General features: G+C 41.1%; 1 protein-coding gene across 1 annotated transcript in view; it reads right to left on the reverse strand.

Annotated features, from left to right (window-relative positions):
- Window positions 1-11,236: 11,236 nt before the first annotated feature.
- The window catches only part of fbxo28 (F-box protein 28), a 16,665-nt gene continuing 9,273 nt past the window's right edge, over window positions 11,237-18,628 (reverse strand). Inside the window, exons 2-5 of the mRNA XM_078272997.1 lie at window positions 16,887-16,996; window positions 16,406-16,544; window positions 15,113-15,308; window positions 11,237-12,512 (exon numbers count right to left, since the gene is read on the reverse strand). Coding sequence (XP_078129123.1) covers window positions 11,992-12,512; window positions 15,113-15,308; window positions 16,406-16,544; window positions 16,887-16,996 — 966 coding nt within the window. The 3' untranslated portion in view covers window positions 11,237-11,991. The remainder of the gene's footprint in view (window positions 12,513-15,112; window positions 15,309-16,405; window positions 16,545-16,886; window positions 16,997-18,628) is intronic.

The raw sequence follows: 18,628 nt of genomic DNA on the forward strand, positions 1-18,628 counted from the left end.
CCGAGTACTGGCCCATTTCAGGCACTACATACAGCTCATTTTTATTGCAAATTATATTTTTTGCTGCAAGGATTTTGGAAGGATATGGATTATGTTGAATCATGGGCACAATGTTTTATGGATACCGGCCAGCTTTATGGATACCCCCACCACCACCTCTCCCAGTTACTAAGTGCAGGGCTTCTGCAGCTGTCGAACATCATAACAATGGAACACTTCCTGTTTTGCTCCACAGGAAATTGAGGGAATGAGAAAATGAGGGCATGACAATGATGCGAGGTCTCCAACATCAACATACATTATCTTTCACCCATTGCCACTGTTCCTGAAAAACACTGAGTTCCAGCTGTCGGGCTGGAAAGGGTGCCAGACACCTGTGTTGTGCCTTTAAAACCCTGAGCTCGCCGGCAAGCTCACCTTGTGTCAAATTTAATATCTCCAGATCAATACAGTGCAGACTTACCTTATTTAACTGATCTTTTTTTGTTTTGTTTATAAGCTGAGAAATGTGCCGTTTTATCAAGGTCCTCTATGCGATTGTAGGCCATCCAGAAGCTTTTTAATCCATCATGGAATTACAGTGTCTTTGTAAAATAAATAAATGATTATGACTACATAAATCAAGTCACATAATCTCCAATATCTCTGCATTGCTTCAAGTTAGCCTTGTTCTGTGTTTTGGCATGATAGCTAACCCCTCCTCTACGCAGTTGCTAGTAGCCAAGGAGGACACGGAGGATTAAAAAAACATGATGGACTCTTCAGAAGAGGTCATTATCTTCACTTGAGTTTCTGCGCGAAAGTCTCCTGACGCCACAATCTTCTTTTCATAGTCATACTGAGAAATCCAGAGAGAGTTGTGTGGAGCTGATAGTCTTAATCAGCTTTGTAACAACTCATCTGGCAATGGCTTGAATGGAACGGACGTTCATTAATATCAAAAAGTGATGTACTTTTTTCTGTCCCTTCTATAACTCAGATAACAAAGATTTCAGAACTATTTGACAAGAACAAGGGATATAAGGGTTATAGCATATTTACCACATAAGGGTTTGTCAAATATCAGATGAAAAATAAAAAGGAAAAAGATTGCTAAAGACCTGGCAGTATTTTCATCAATAATCGTATAAATAAACAAGACAAGGACACACACACACATATATATATATATATATATATATATATATCCCTGCACTATTCATCCACACAATCTACATATACACACATCTACATATACACACATATACATCCATATATATATATATATATATACATCCATATATATATATATATATATATATACACATAGAGATCGGTTGGGTACACCTCTGTTTTATAAAAGAGGCATTAGTATGATGACCCTCCCAGTGGTTGTGTCTGTTGTATATATGAGGTCCATTCAGACCATATTTTAACAAATTTGTTCATTTGTAGCCGATGTGAGAATGTGATTTTTTTCCATCAAATATATGTTATGGATAATCTCTGTCCATTCCTCTGTTGTGGGAGGGTCAGGTTGTAACCAGTGTCTGGTAATAGTTTTCCTACCAGCTGATAACATGATACCAAACAAATACTTGTTAAAGTGAACATTCATATTTAGATGAAAATCAGTATTTCCTAATATAAAGATACTAAACTGGAAGGGCATATTAATTTGCAATATATTCTCCATTGTTCTGTGTATCTCAGACCAGAATTGTACTATTGCTGGACACTCCCAGAACACATGCCAGTGATCGGCTTCCTGATTCCCACAGAGTCTCCAACATTTAGAATTGTCTTTCGAAATATGTATTTTCTGCTTTGGGGTGATAAAAAATCTAATTATACATTTCCATCTGTCTTCCGTCTTACTTACTTACTTCTTTAAACACGGGATCATCATTGTCTATATGATTTTTGATAGCTTGATCAAAATAGTGGCGTAGCTGCAGGTATCTATAGAAGTCCTGCTTTTCTAAGCCATGCTCTTCTTGAAGGGTTTGGAAGTCCTTTAGTTTTCCTATATCTGTTATGGAGTAGAATGTTGTAATACCTTTGGCTATGAAGGTTTAAAATCTGGATCGTAGGCACACCATTTTAGTACTTTCAGTTTATCTTGTAAGTTATATTCCTCTTTCGTTGTGTTCCATGTTTTCAGTTGGAATTTTAACCATGGGTTTTGGATACCATTAATGAATTTTCTCAAGTCCGTATTACCCAGTAGTGTTTGTATAGGAGGGTTCCTAATTAAAAATAGTTCAATGTCTTTCCATCTGGCATAATAAGTTTGATGACATAAATTTAACAGAGGTGTAATCTGGGCTGAGAAAATTGGGCTTGCCAAATGAATCTGGAAATCATTTTATCCCACTCTGAGAATTGCTTTGTGGATATTTCTACAGGAAGAGACTGGAACAAAAACAACAGTCTTGGGAGAATGTTCATTTTCACAGACTCAACCCTTTGGATGAGACTCAGGAATGGATTGGTGTTCCATCTCTGTATATCTGATTTTATTCTCGACAAGAGAGGGTCATAATTGATCTTTACCAATGGCGAGATATCCTTGGGGATCGATATACCTAAATATTTCAGTGTATTCTGGTCCCATTTCAGGTTGAATTTATCTTTAAGTTGACTGGGAGGTGCGTAGTACAGTGAAAGGAGCTGTGTTTTCTGAATATTGAGTTTGTATCCAGCATATTTGCCAAAAATGTCCAGGAGCTTGAATAATTCAGGAAGTGAATTAGTAGGTTACCCTAAGTATATCAAAACATCATCTGCAAACAACGCAGCCTTGTGCTGGTCCCCGTTTATAGATGTGCCTCTTATGCTGTCAGTCTGTCTAATCCATTGAGTAAGGGGCTCTATGTAGAGCACAAAGAGAAGTGGGGATAATCCGCAGCCTTGCCTCGTACCTCGCTCTAGATTAATACTGTCTGATAAGTATCCGTTTATTTTAATTCGTGCACAAGGGTTCCTGTATAGATTGCTTTAACAAACTTTGTATGAAATCCGAATCTCTCAAGAACCCTATATAAGTATGTCCAGCTCACTGAATCGAAGGCTTTTTCAGCGTCTAGGCTAACTAATAGTGCTTCTAGCTTATTTTCTCGGATATATATTTCAATACATGTAGTGACCGTCTAATATTGTCATGAGTTTGTCTCTGCAAGATAAATCCTGCTTGGTCAGTGTGTATGATCTCTGGGAGAAGCTTTTCAACTCTCTTTGCAAGAATTGAAGTATATGGTTTGTAGTCTGTGTTGAGTACCGAGATCGGCCTATATGAGCCGCAGTCCAGTCTATCTTTTCCCTCTTTGGGTATAACTGAGATGGCTGCTTCTCTCTTTTAGAGCTGTATTAAAGGTTTTGAGTAGGCTAGGAGTCAGCTCTGATCGGAAAGCCTTGTACCATTCAGAGGGGAACCCATCTGGGCCAAGTGATTTGTTTGCCTTTAGCCTGGAAATTGCATTATTGAGCTCCTCTTCAGTCATTTCAGCTATTAGTTTATTGCTTTGAACGGTTGATAGTAAAGGTAACTTAAGGGACTCCAGAAATCCTATAATTTGATTTTCATCTTTTAGCTGTGGCTGTGTGTATAGATGTTTGTAATAGTTCTGGAAAGCCATTTGTATCTCATTTTGCTTATATACAGTAGCTTTTGAGGTTGGATCTTTAATTTTATAGATTGTGCTATCCGCCTGTTGCTTTTGCAGTTTCCTTGCTAAGAGCTTTGCAAATTTTGGGCCACTCTCATAGTATTTTTTGTTTAGTATAAATCATATTTTTTTGTATTTCTTGTGTTTACATAACGTTTATTTCATTTCTAATTTCCTTGAGCCTTGAAGGAAGGTCTGAGTTTGAGTCTCCTTTATGTTTAGCCTCAAGCTATTTTAGTTCCTCATTTAGTTTTGATAATCTTAGTTGTCTCTCTTTCTTTTTGCGTGCACAGTAAGAAATAATTTCTGCTCTAAGAACAGCTTTCAATGTGTCCCATAGAATATCCAGACCTACCTCTCCATTATCATTTTCTCCCAAAGTTCTTACAATTTCTTCTTTCATTTTGGTTGTGAATTGTTGTTTATTTAAAATACCGGTGTTCAGCCCCCATAATGTATTTCTAGGGTTGCTATTTATTTGTAATGATAGCAGAAGAGGTGCATGATCGGACAGATCAGTATTTCCTAATTTCCTAACGGTCTCTTTTAAAAATAAAACAATAATCAATTCTGGAATACACTGCATGTGGGTGGGAGTAATGAGTGTAGTCCCTACCCGGGTTGAAATCTCTCCAAAGATCTATCACACCCAACTCTATCATGAGAGCCTTAAGTTTCTTATGTATGGGGGTTAAAGTAGTTCCCTTTGAAGAACCTAGCCTTGGGTTGAGGCGTATGTTCCAGTCTCCTCCGCAAATGATAATACCTTTTGTTCCTGTCATTAAGACAAAAATGTTTCTGCAAAAACGGAAGTCACTACCTGGTGGGGCATATACATTCAAAAAAGTTATTTCAACGCCTTCTATTTTCCCAGTAACTAAGGCTCCTTCAAGGTGTGCCTTTGAGGGGCTCTTGGTGGTATTAGAGCACCCAGATAGGGTTAGGTCTCTCTTGCTTTGGGCAAGGAGGACCCTTTGAGATGGCTGTGTAACCATTTCAGTCACGACTGATTTATCCTTGTGACCCTACTATATTTATAAAAACATTTCAAAACATCAACCTAACTTAGGCTTTAACCATTTCACTATACTAGGCTATTCTATAACACAGATTTGCCCTGTGGACCGTGTTCATATGAAAAGAAAACAAATCCTTCACTTATCTGTATTCACATTTAGTTTGAGTTTCTCCTAAGAAGTCTTTTCTGTAAACCACGATCAACCCTCTGGGTAGCCAGGAGACGTGTTGCGTTAATCATCAGTCGAGTTTGGAGCTCCAAGTCCGGCGTGACGTTCTCCTGCCATTTTCCATGAGGATAGGAGTCGGATCTCACGGGTGTCTGGGTCCGGTACGACGGTAATTGGAAATCCTCGTTTAGCCATATCTTCTGTGGCTTCCGTGGCGGTCTGCTACAGGCGTGTGCCATCATTGTAGAAAACACATAGCCTTGCTGGGTATGGCGTTTGAAACTTAATTTGTTTTCCCTTCAATATTTTCTTTGCCTCCGCATATTCCATTTGTTTCTTGAGGACCGCAGATGGGTAATCATGGTCCACGTAGAAACGGACAGTCTTATAGAGAAGTTCTTTCTTCTGCCAGGCTTTGCGGATCACCTCCTCTTTGACTTTGTAACTCGCAAACTTGACTATGATGGACAGGGGTTTTGCCTCTGGGCCAATGGGCTTAGGAGCAAGTGTTCTGTGTGCTCTTTCGGTTCTGAGGTCCATATCTGGTGGTAGATCCATCGATCCTCTCAGTAATTTTTGCACAAAGTCAATCATGTTATCCCCCTCCTCTTCTTCAGCGATGCCATAGATTCTGATGTTTTCTCTACGAGCCTGACCTTCCTGGTCAATTAGCTTAGCTTCCATGTTAGCCTGGCGTTGGGATAGCCTTTTCAATAGTGCCGTGGCTGCCATTAGCGTTGTTTCAAAGTCCTTTAGCTCGCTCAATATACTTCGCAAGCTAACATCCGTTCACTCGTCTTCTCCTGGGGCTGGCGAGTTGCTTCGGCTAGCGATGTGTTGCTACACCAATTCTTCGGTATCTTCATTCAATGGTTGTGGTTTCTTGCCTTTTGGGTTAACCCTGTTTTTGCTCATGTTCGCTAATTCTCGCTTTACGGTTATCTACAGTGTTTTCAGGGTTTTTAGATCAAAACCATCGGGGAGCAGAAGTCTCAAGCAGCCATCTGTAGCGTGACCCGGAAGTCGAAAACACACATATTTCATCTTATTTTAAACATAAATACACATATTTACATGTGCAAAGTGCATTTTATAGCACATTAATATGAAACTGAGGAGGAACATGACAACTGCATGGATAAAAGTGACTAAAATAAATAAAAAATCAAAACTGCACTGCAACTGTTGTTAGCAGTGGACACTAAAATAAAATATAGCAGCACTTTCTACCATCAAAACTCGCAGCTAAAAGCTTTTAAACTAAATACTACATAACCGGAAATGTTTCAGGAGTAATGTGACCCAGAATTGGGGAGAATTTAACATTGGCAGCCAAGATAACATCTTTCACTGCCGTTAGCATGCAGCTATGACAATGTTAACACCGCAGTAGCTTTAAAAAAACACTCCAGTCCTGCCTACCTGGAGCAGATGACCAATCATAGAAGGCCGGCTTAGAGTTGCGCAACACTTAGCCGAGAGTAGAAAAAACCGTTGAAACCTGGAGTGTTCAGAACAGTTTGAAATCTGAACGTTTTAACTCACGGGGATTTCTCTGAAATACGTTTACCTCATCATTTGACTGTTTAATATAACAATCCGACATTATGACATTATAAATATGACAGAAAATGTGGGAAAGCATGATAGTTCCACTGTAATGCATTTGTATAGGTCCTGTTTGTGCGTGTGTCAATAAGTTACGCCAAGTTCAGGGGTCTGATTCATTCAAAGCTGGTCTAGATATACCTGTGCTTAGAGTCTTCCAATTGGTCCGATTGGCCTAAGAGGCTCATTCATTTTTTCTATCCCAGATCCCTAGTGGGAGTTGTTCTTGTTGTAATCGTATACACTGCTATACTATGATCAAGGGGTATCAACTCACCCACCCAGTCTGGTGTTCACATCAATGTTAGGGGCAGAATCACATGTAATACTACATTTGGGGTTTACCTGTTATAATGTCTTTGCAAGTTGTATTATGTTGGGGAAACAAAACAAGAGTTTAAAAACCCGGATGTGTGAATATAAGTGTTCTGTTGGTAATCATGATAAGAAATCATTGGTGTAGGCTCTTTAACAGTCACAACCACAGCTTGAGTACAGTGCATGGGCATGGAGACAGTTGATGAGATGTCAGAGAGGTGGAAATAAGGACCGAATCCTTCTCCAAAGGGAGGCGTGTAACCCATCCCATTCCCAATGGGATGAATGAGATTTCTCGTTTCTCATGAAGTGAAAGAATATATTTTGTCTTGTTTTAGTATCTTAAATCATGACACTGTGTCTGGAAAGCTTGTGGCTCCCCCTGTTGGGATGTACTGGTACTGTCACATATAAATAATCCCAGGACTACAACTCCAAATTAGCCAACTGACTAACACTGGCACATTTACAGAAATGTTGATTAACGTGCATTTTCCTAATGAATAAATAAATAAAGATAAAGAATTCAAAGTAAATATAGAAGTGCTATCTGTTCATCTGACAGAGATCAACACGATGGACAGCTGCTGCAGCCGTGCCGCACCTCATATTTAATCGACATTGCTTCAAAACGAGGTCTCCGAGCAAGGAGGTTTCATTTCGTTAAATGCCTGTTGCCTCGACTCCTCGGCCTCTAATCTATCAGCATATTATAAGCAAATATAAATCCCCACTGATGATAGGCTTACTGGCCTGTAAGGTAGTCACTAAGCTAGCCATCCACAGATACAGTTAATCCTCCTAAAGGATTCACTGTGTCACATTTATGTTTAACATTAAAACATGATTCATTAAACCATGCCAACAACTAGTCATTTAATACCCAATTCCAATACTTAAGGAGTAAATCTCGAGTCAGTGAGCCAATCAGCATGCAGCATGCTTCTACCAAGATCTAATAATGTTTGTGATTGGCTGTCTAACGTTACACGTCGTAGAGACACGCAGAATTGTAGTATGAGGACTCAGAATTGAGTCCTCTCCTCGCGATTTACGACGCGAGGAGAGGACTCTGGGATGTACAAACTGGGATTTGGGATAGGCCTTCAGATGGGGACCATGGTAAATATTATACCTGCTTTGTATCAGCTTTAGCATTTAGCTCAAAGCACCACCAGCCTCACTGATCCGCTAGCATGTCTTTCCACCGTAACTCTTGTGTTAATGCGTTTCTCACAAGTGCAAAACCAAATAATGGAATAACCTAAAATGTTACAAATGCATATGTTCTACTAGCGTTAAGTGAACCAATATAAATGAACCCGTGAAGTGATTGAGGATGCAGAACATTACCTATAAATAGAGCTTATAATGGGTGTAAACAGAGATATGTGGATAAGTTAAGTTGAGTTTTTAATAGGTTTGATTTTTACATTTGTAACAGCAATGTGTGCAACAAAAAACCGTACAGTTAGCCCCAAGTTGGCCAACTCAAAAGATAGTTTTCTTGGTATACATACATGAAATAATTCACAATCTACACTTTAAAGTACATGAAGATTACAGTACAGTTTCCTAAACTGAGACGCAGTCTCAAATTAAGCCACTAGATAACATCTTCTTGTGTTTTTTCTGCCCAGTGTCTTTATAATATGCGCTAGTGTTCAGCAAGACGTGAACTGCATCTCCAAAGTTTCTTTACCAAAAACGGTCATGCCATGAGTGGTTCAGGTCATCCAAACAACAGAAAAGGTTCAAACAAAGAAAAAAGCGCAGCCACAATATGGGCTGAGAGCTAATCCAGCTGAGCAAGGCGAGAGGAGAGTACCTGGGGGAACTTAACCATCTTACTCTGAACCATTATGTCTAGCACCCCTCTGCTGCAACCAGTCATAACTTCCAGTACTTCCTTAAGGCCTCCTGCACACCGGCTGCGTGGCGTGAGCGTGTCCGCTGCACGGCGTGTCCGTTTTTATTTCGGCTCCCATGTTAACAGGTTAGAGCTTGCACACTGCCTGCGTGACACGCACGTCTCAGGCACGGCTCGAGTCGAACAGACGCCTATTTTTCACGCGACACGAATACATTTAATAAATGACATTTTGATGTTTTAAAGTCTCTAGGTTTTGACATAAATGCAGATATAAATGTTAGTTAAATTTTTTTTAAATAATTATCGATTTTCAAATATTGCACCTGTCAATACAGAACCAAATATTCTGGAGCCTATTTTGCCATCGATACTGCCGACGTTGTCTTTGCCGTAATCATATCAGTATATATTTATGTTTAACATGAAGTATACTATATTATCAATGGGAAACATCCATGTGTACAGACAAGGCGAGCAGCAGCAGCGCCGCGTCAGACACCTTTCTGGTGTGAAAAGACTAGTCAGTTTAACGCGTTGTTAACGGCGTTAACGCAAACCCATTTTAACGGCGTCAGTTTTTTTATCGTAAGATTAACGTTCTTTTTGGCCTAACAAACGTAGTTTTTTTTCACATGCTGTTGGAACAACTAGTAACGTTAACAAAACAAACCGCAAACAAAACAGGCACGCCACACACACTTGTTTGGGCTTGCGAGCCGGCCAAAGAGTAGTAGGCTAACGTTACGTTTTGAGTGGATGGCGAGCGTGAGACGCCGGAATAGATGCCAGTAAGATTCTGAATGGAAAGTTTAATTTTAAAAAGTTGCCAAATGGTTCCATTGACAAGACCAAAGTGATCTGTGTGTTTGGTCATTGTGAACTGAGCTATCATCGCAGCACGTCCAGTCTGAAATACCACTTGATGGCCAAGCACACAGCTGACGGCCAAGCAAACACAGCTGATGGCCAAGCAAACACAGCTGACGGCCAAGCAAACACAGCTGACGGCCAAGCAAACACAGCCGACGGCCCAGCACACAGCCGACGGCCCAGCACACAGCCGACGGCCCAGCACACAGCTGATGCCAATTCTCCGCCCCCTCGTCAAAGCCGTGACATCGTGTGAGAGATTAGTTGCTCCAAGTGAGAATGTTAGCGTGAAATTGAACACTACAGTATGCCAATGTTGTTTTCAATAAAAAAACATTTGCACAAAGCAAGCCGATCCACTTTTCCATGTTGATAAGAGCGTTAAAATAAGAAAAAAAATAATGGGACAAAAAGAAATCTAGGGACATTTAGAATAGATAAAAATGTGCGATTAATTGCGAGTTAACTATGACATTAATGCGATTAAATATTTTAATCGTTTGACAGCACTAGTAAAGACATAGAAAACGCCACGCAGCTGACACGCAACAGAAATGCCACGCTCACGTCCACGCAGCCAGTGTGCAGGAGGCATTACACTAAATGATTTTAAACCTCAATTTCAAAGTTGGTGTGACATTAAAAAAGAAAAATTACACTTAAAGGGTCAAAGATGTATTTTCTCACTCTCCTCTGGTGGCATCTATCCGTGCAGTTAGGCCTCTCTAAACATGGACAAGAAAAAACTAAACATCTGCACGGCACTGGAGAAGAGGTGAGAAAATGTGTGACCAGACCCTTTAAATGCCATTACATATACAGTATTCTTTTTTAAACATAATTTCTACTTTGACTTTTAGGGACCATACAAGTGTTTTTCTCCGTTTCCACCTATTTACTACAAATAATTAAGACTTGGAAACAGTAACTGAGTGTCTGAGTCCAGCAGGTGCATGCTGGGAGAAATCAAGAGACTCAGTCTCAAGAAACTCCCAAAAACAGTTTGTTCGTAGCCACGGAAATACACCAAACTCTACTGAAGGCTGAGAGATGCAGCGGGAAGCTCTGGAAAGAAAAAAAAAAAAAAAAGCTGGAGCAGAAGTGGACCTTAAAAAAAATAAAAATTTGATGGAAAAAAAAATATTAAATTGCCAGAGCCTATAACTACATTGTGGGCCTTCTTAACTCACGTTTGACCCACAATGTTCAAACTACTATTTCTTCAGGCTGTGGCTGAAAGCTAGTAAGTGAAACTTGAGTTCATACATTTTTGTCAGACTCAAGAATAATGATTTCAACAAGAAATTGTTTGTTAAAAAAATAAATGAAGCATGATTGTGCAACTGCATGGTCTCTAGTTCTAATTTTGATAGCGAAACAATTCAAACGGCTGTTTGAAAATCAAGGCAAGTCATGACGTACACGTTTCTGCAGTGAAATCAATGTTAGTATCCAGAAAGTACAAACACACTCAAAATTCTGCAACGCTTGGTGTACTTTATAAAAAAAAATGTTGTGCATTATTTGTATTAAAAAGGCTGAAATGTGTAAAAACACTGGTATGATCCATTGGAGAGCAGTTCTGTCGGTTCTTTGTGCTTCAGCACATCCAGTAAAAGAGAAGCATGAACACCAGGATCTGTAGGACTGTCCTGCTGGAAACCCCCCCCCCGACAGGTGACACACTAATGCAACCTGAACGCTGCCTTTTTCCTTCTTTAACATCCCATCTCTTCTTATTATTATTTTTAAATGCCGATTCAAAAACTGAGCAGCGAGTTTGGACGGACCAACCAAGCTGCCAAGGAATATCAATTACGTCTTACTTTCTAGAGGATTTTTAGGTAACCCTTTACTTGAAGGCATCTACATAAGAGTGACGTGTTCATGACAGTGTCATGTCACTCTTATGTAGATGCCTTCAAGTAAAGGGTTACCGATTTTTATTGCACTTAGCCAAAGTTAGGAAGAAAGTATGAATGAAATCAATGCTTCCTACTAACTTCCAGTAGGTTTATTATTATTATAAGTTTGGGTTATTGTGATGTAAGGACTGTCATGACTCTGCATTTTCACTGGGATATCCTTTTAATCGTGTGCGTTTGTGAAATGAAATCTATTGGTAGATTTTATTCCAGAAACAGGGAGGGACTACATTAATATTACGTGACGTGTGACTTCTGTTGACCAAATTAACCCACCATCGGAATTTCTGTTAAGCCCTACCAAATCTTTTTGGCAAACAAGTAAGCCTGTTAGAAAAGCATCTACGTTAAAAAGCTATACAATGATTTTAACGTAATCTTCAATAAATAGTCTTCGCTGCAAAGGCCCGACCACCTGCCTGCGTTCTGATTCTGATGGGGGTTGCTGGGGTGGGCAGAGACGCGGGGGGGGGGGGGCGGTGGGGGAGATTTGGGAGAAGGTGTGATCAGTCAGACCTCGAAACCAAAAACAGAACTTCAACTAAATGGACACACTGAGTCTCTCATTTCTTGCTGCGCAGCCGTTTGGACTGTCGCGGGAGCTCCGAGCTCTTTCTGGTGCGTTTGAGTGATGCCCCCCCCTCGCCCTCTGGCTCTCTGGATAGAGACGCTGCGGCGGCGCTGTCACTGGCCAACACCGTATTGGCCGTGGCGGTGGCAGCGGCCGCGGTGGCCACGGCGGCGGCGCTGCTGGATGTGGAGGGGGCGGGGGCGCCGGGCCGGGCTCCGCCCAGGGCGGCGGCGCTGCTGTCCATCAGTTCGCGGAGCTTGTGCTCCAGCTCGGCGAGGCGGGCGTTCTGCTCGCCGATCACCTGGGTCTGTTCCAGCAGCTTCTGCTCCTGGTCCTGCAGCTGCTTCTGCTGCTCCAGCTGCTTGACGCGGATCTCCTGCATCTCGCGGCGCAGCACAGTCATCGACGCGCCGTTCACCTTCACCTGCTGCTGCACCTTGGTCATCTCCGAGCGCGACGGCGTGTTCTTGGCCAACAGGGACATGGTGGTCAGGGAGGTGGATGGACCGGCCACTGGAGGAACAGGACACAGGTTCACAGCGCTTCAGGGATTTACTGTTACACAAAATAAACTAAAAACAAGAGATCCATCCCAGCAAAATTAAAAATGCAGCAGGACAAGACCTTTTATTTGGGTTTAACATTAGCTACATTAGCTCATAAGGGGTATGACTGATGGTAATTATCAGTTTTATGTTCCTTTAAGACAATGTTTTGGCCATTTTAGGCTTTTATTTACAGAGGACAGCTGAAGACATGGAAGGGGAGAGAGAGGGGGGAATGACACACAGCAAAGGACTGCAGGTCGGAGTTGAACCTGCAGCCGCTGCGTCGAGGAGTAAACCTCTATATATGGGCGCGCTCTCCCAGGTGAGCTACCCAGGCACGCAGTTTTATGTTCATTTAAGTACAATGTTTTATGATAATAAAGAGGCGTGGCTTACATTATCTGCATCACATAACGGTGCTATAACCGAAGGATGTTTTTATTTGTTTTATTTGTGAAAATTATAAATACTTTTTTTTTTTTATTTGACTGAAAGAGACAATTATATTGTTAATTGCAATTATTTCTGAGACAATTAATTGCACGTTAAAATGTGGGAACAAGGGGACTCAACCCATGCCAAGAATGTGCCCCAACTGCAACTAAAAACTAATTATTTTGGTATTGATTAATCTGTCAGTTATTATTTCAATTAATTAATTTATAGTAAATAAAATGCATGTATGAATCTTCAAATGTCTTGTTTTGTCTTTAATGTACCATGATATGAAACAGAGAGCCTCACATCAACGTGTGTGGTATTTAAGGTTCATAAATGACTTTGGGAATCAGACTCGTGTCTAGATCAGTGGTTCTCAACCTTTTTTCTTTGGCGCCCCCCCTACTTATGTCTAAGAAAAAGCTGAGCCCCCCCCCCCCGAAACCGAAGTTGAGGTAACTCTCGAGATAGAGCCTTACTTTCTTTTTTGATACAGAGGAGTTATCAGCACTTTTACGTTTCTCCGCCATGTTTCAAAAATAGTGATGCTGTGGCGGCAGGACAAACGAGGATGCTAGCAGCTAGCAGCTGACCTGATGACAGCAGGGGTCCCAGGTTAAGAGGTCCCGGAGGTCTGGCCTACTAAGTAGCCTGCCTACAATTTTAAGCCAGAACAAAAATATATAGTTTTTATACAGACTTTTGTATACATTATATATTCTAGTGTATTATCATAATTTTTTAAACATGTGCAAATATTATTTTTTTTTACCTCAACCTCAAACCAGATAAAGACTTGCGCACCCCCTGTGATCTTTGCCGCCCCCCTGAGGGGTGCCCGGACCCCAGGTTGGGAACCACTGCTCTAGAAGCATGAAAGAAGAGCTGACAGCAGCCTTACAAGACAGTGGTACTGTAGGTGAATCATCAGAACAAAAGATTGAAGGGTAACTACCGTTTTTAATCAACCTGGAAGTGACTGATGGGAACAACAATCTTTGACATTGGTCCAGTATTAAGAGAGATCTCTGCAGTCGGCAGTCAGAGAAACAAGCTACAATGTAAGTTAATAGAGACAACTGTCCAGCTTGTATTTACCTTCACGAAAGTGCTCGTTTTGCCGCTGACAGACTCAGATTAATATTCTAAGTGTCTGACAACATTATGGAAAGGATTTCTAAGGAGGTCGACCTTTCTGTTAAAGAGCAAGATCCTTTTTTTAAACATAAAAACATCCGTGAAAACGGATAAGTTTGTTGAGCAGCACTGTTCTTCACACTTCATCAGCTCCAAAACAACACTTCCTCATTTTCTCAATCACATGTAGCTGAACCAACCAATCAGACGCTAGCAGAACTGAGACTCAGGAAAATGTGAGGAAAACCAGAGGTAGATTCATAACTGCTGATGTAAATAATTACACATGTAAATATACATATACTGACTGTGTAAACACAAATATGTAAATAGTTAACTGTATAAACATTGTAAATAATGTGTTTGGAAATTAACTCAAATATATGAATTAACTGGTAAACCCTACAGTATATAGAGCCACCTGACACCAAACTGACAGAACATACATGATTTCTCAGAAACAAAGAAACTTCACATTCATGGTCAGAACATACACTGGTTCAATGATTCATCAGATGCCTGTGTTTCTGGAACATTAAAGTAAGCATTAATATACTTTGAAATGGGAATTTAAAGTGCAGAAACACTTCCACAACCAGCTACTCATCTTATTATCTGGACATATTTATTTGTATTGGAAACAATGTCTAATGTGTACATGCATCACAGTACAAGCTCGCGTTTTCAGATATTTTAGCCATAACATTGTTTATTTTTTAAATGTGAAAATAAGCATCCAGTGCTGAATAGACACTTAATCTAATTATCTAAACATTCAGCATCTTACAGTGAAGCCTCCGGCTGGTCGGTGGCTTCACTGTAAGATGCTGGACAGTGTTCTCAGTATTTTCTCTCTTTTTAAATTGTGACTGAAACCACAAGAGCTGCCAGTTTTACTACATACCTGTATTGTCTTATTGAGAGCTGCTATGGGCGACTTTCTCTTTTGAACTCTAACTTTATGAGCCAGGAGAAACACATGTGCATTACCTGGTGTGGAGCCGATGAGGCGTCCGGACAGGTCTGCCCCCGGCAGCTTCTTCTTCAGGATGGGGACAATCTTCTCGTCAAAGTACTCCATGGCCATGGAGGAGATATCCCTCAACTCCTGCAGAACCTCGTGAGCTCGCTGTGGGGCCCGAGTGGAGTTCACGTAGCGCAGCACGCGGTAAATCTCATCTATCACCTGATGAAACAAACACACACACACACACACAGCAAATCAATCAAGAAAACCAGAAAACACACAACAGATATGACTGAAACAAGGCTGAAAGGTCAATGGGCTCTCTGCCGGCCAGGTCGGTGAAGTGCAGCCAGCTTTTTCTGAGAAGAGCTGACAAGCTGGGGTCTTTGTGATGAAAACACCACAATTTGTCCACTTTTAAGCCCTACTTTCTACCGTAAGAAAACCTCATCAAAGATCACACTGACATTTGTAATAAAGCTCACTGAGCCGTACGTTGTACAGTTCACTCCATACGTCGAGACAAGGATGGTAGACTTTGAAAAATCAATATAGCATTGAACATTTCTGTTTTTAACGGTAGAACTGAGCACATTTGCCTAAGACTAGCAGGTTAGGAGAGAACTGTGGTGAACGTTTAGGAAATACAAAACTATTCTCTTTAATAAAAACAATGAATATAAAGTGGGAATCTAAAATAAAGGGGAATCTCAGACGATTTGTATCTATATTTTCCCTTTGCATCCATATTATAAGATTGCGGATCACTGAATCGCTATATCGACCCAGATAGAGGTATCGTTACACCCCTAGTAGGCATGGGCCGGTTTCAAGGTATACCGCGGATTGAAAAAAGTCACAAAACTTCTTAAATTTCCCCTCATACCGTTTCTGCTGTGAGAGTTGTTTTTTTATGAGTCGTCAGTAACAGAAAGTACAGTTTAGAAATCCCTCTCCCTGCCAGTGTGTTTAAAAATAAAATACATTGTGTTCAATGGAAAAAAGTTTTTTATTTTACCCAGATTTTTTCAAAATAATACATTTATAGCTGTAATTGCAATACAGCGATACCGTGAAAGCGTGATCTTTTTTTTGCTGAAGGTTATCATGCTCGATGGTGTTTTAAGCCCCCACCGTCGACTTCAAGGCACCTAACCCTAACGCCTTCCATGCAGCTCTGCCTGGAAGACGACGTAGGGGGCTTAAAACGCCAAACACCGGTTATCATACTGTCAGAATCTCATACCGGCCCATGCCTAACCCCTAGTACTGGAGAGAAGCCTTTCTAATGCTCCCGGGCGTTTGGCGGAGCTAACCTTTCCAGGGATGAAGCAGCACAGGTTGGAGTCGACGTATTTCATGAAGGTCATGTTGAGCAGAGAGAGGCGCGTCTCCACGGCAGCCAGGATGTCAGCGTGGCGGGCCAGGGAATGGTTTCTCCTCTCCGATTCTCGCCTGGAAACAATTCATTATAAACACACTGGTGGAACAAGTACTCAGATCCTTTACTTTATTAAAAGTACTAATACCACACTGTAACAATACTCTGTTACGAGGAAAAGTCCTGCATTGATAATGTTACATATGTAAAAGTACGTAAGTATTAGGGATAGACCGATTATCGGCCCCCGGCTGATGATCGGGCCGTTTTTTGGCAGTTTGCAGATTATCTGTATCGGCGTTTTATTTAATATTGTTTTTATGACACCCCTCCCGAAACATGAGTGTGATGTCACTAGACCCCTGTCATTGCAGTGTGTGGTTTTGGTGCATTGCTTGAACTGGTGTGATACTGACCTGGGCAGCTGGGCTTTGACTTGCCTCTGGCACAGACTGTGGTACCGCTCCACCTTCAGGAAGCCCTGGTTCAGGACGCGCTGGCAGATCACGTCCATACGCTTACACACCTAGAGGAGACGGACAACATTAAATAGTTGAACAACAGGTACTCGGTTTGAGGAGTATGTACATAAGGGTAACAGAACTGTACTTCAGATCTTTTTCCCGGCCACTTCAGCACCAAGCTATTTGTCTTTTCTAGGATTCTTACTAGCTGTTACGTTCTGTGCCGAGGCTTCGAAGCAATGCGTCGAGAAATCCCGGAAGTTTTCCGTGAACGCGTATCGATGCTTGTACCGTTTTGGGAGAAGCAGTGGCAGCAAAAACTGTCCTGTCCTGTTAGTAGTGTCCTGAGGAGTGTCCCGGGACAGTGTCTGGGATTCACAGGACAGTTTACAGGACAGTGTCTGACTTCAAGTGTGTTTTTGAAAACCGATACAGTATTGCAAAATAAAATATCTCGATACTCAAGTGTATCGATTTTTTCCTTACACCCCTAACGCTATTACTATATTATGACCAAAATGATGGATTTACACACGTTTGATAACCGCATTCCTCTCAATGAAATCCGTTTATTATACAGTTACGTTGATTATATTATACCAAAAGAAAATACACTATCCATTTGATAGAAATGGATTAGGTGGAAATTGATTTTTTTTTCTTCATTGTTATTTCTAAGTCTTTACTAGCACAAAATTCAGTGTATCACAGATTATCTGTAATGTATCTGCCTGTTTTACACTCTCTGACCAACAGGTGGTATTGTGAGTAAATGACGCCTCGAGAAATGAACCCTTTTGTTTGCTGGAAAGTCTGAATGCTTCATGAGGCTTCATCTCGCTATCACTAATTCATACCCCAGTGGTTTGGACAGAGGGCATTACCTCGAGCCTCTAGTATCAGGATTTGGTAACACTTCACTTGAAGGTATCTACATAAGAGTGACATGACAGTCACGAACACATGACACTGTCATGACACATGAACCCTAACCATAACTTGTCATGACACTTACTAAAAGAAGCGTTATGTCATAAACGTTTATGACTTGTTTATAATGTTTATGGCACGTTCATGACAGTGTCATGTCACTCTTATGTAGATACCTTCAAGTAAAGGGTAACCCCTTTTATGATTGCACTGGAGGTTGCCGTTTTAACTAACCTTTCCGTGGTCTTGGAGGACATGTTTACTAGCCTCTTCTAACTTCCCATTTAGGGTCGCAAAATCCTGAAAATAATCAAGGTGGAAACTTAGAATGGGTAATGTTTTTAAGCCAAAATTAAAATTAAATTTATCAAACTGTTGAACAAGCAGAACATAAACTCAAATACAACGTATTTCAACTCCCCTCTCATCCAGAGCTGCTACATTTAACCTTGTTTTACCCATAAGCCAGCTACAGTAAGCTGCATTGTTTTGACTGATTCTGAGGTAGCCGCACTCTCCCAGTGATTTTTAACACTAGTAATTGGTCTCAGTTTTACCGCCCACAGTCAGGCTGCCCAGCTCTTTGGGCTGCTTAGCCGTGTTAAGCGGGATTTGTGCTTCTGCGGAGGCTCCACGCAGAGCTTTCGCCGTAGCCTATGTAAGCGGCCTGAAGTCTATACTTTTGCGTTGGTTTGTGCGTCAATCTCTTTAAGAGAACAGCAGGGCCGGCATGTGTGTGTGCGTGGGGAGTGTGTGGTAGAGAG

Source organism: Sander vitreus, chromosome 17 (assembly GCF_031162955.1).
Source record: "Sander vitreus isolate 19-12246 chromosome 17, sanVit1, whole genome shotgun sequence".
Classification (NCBI taxonomy): domain Eukaryota; kingdom Metazoa; phylum Chordata; class Actinopteri; order Perciformes; family Percidae; genus Sander; species Sander vitreus.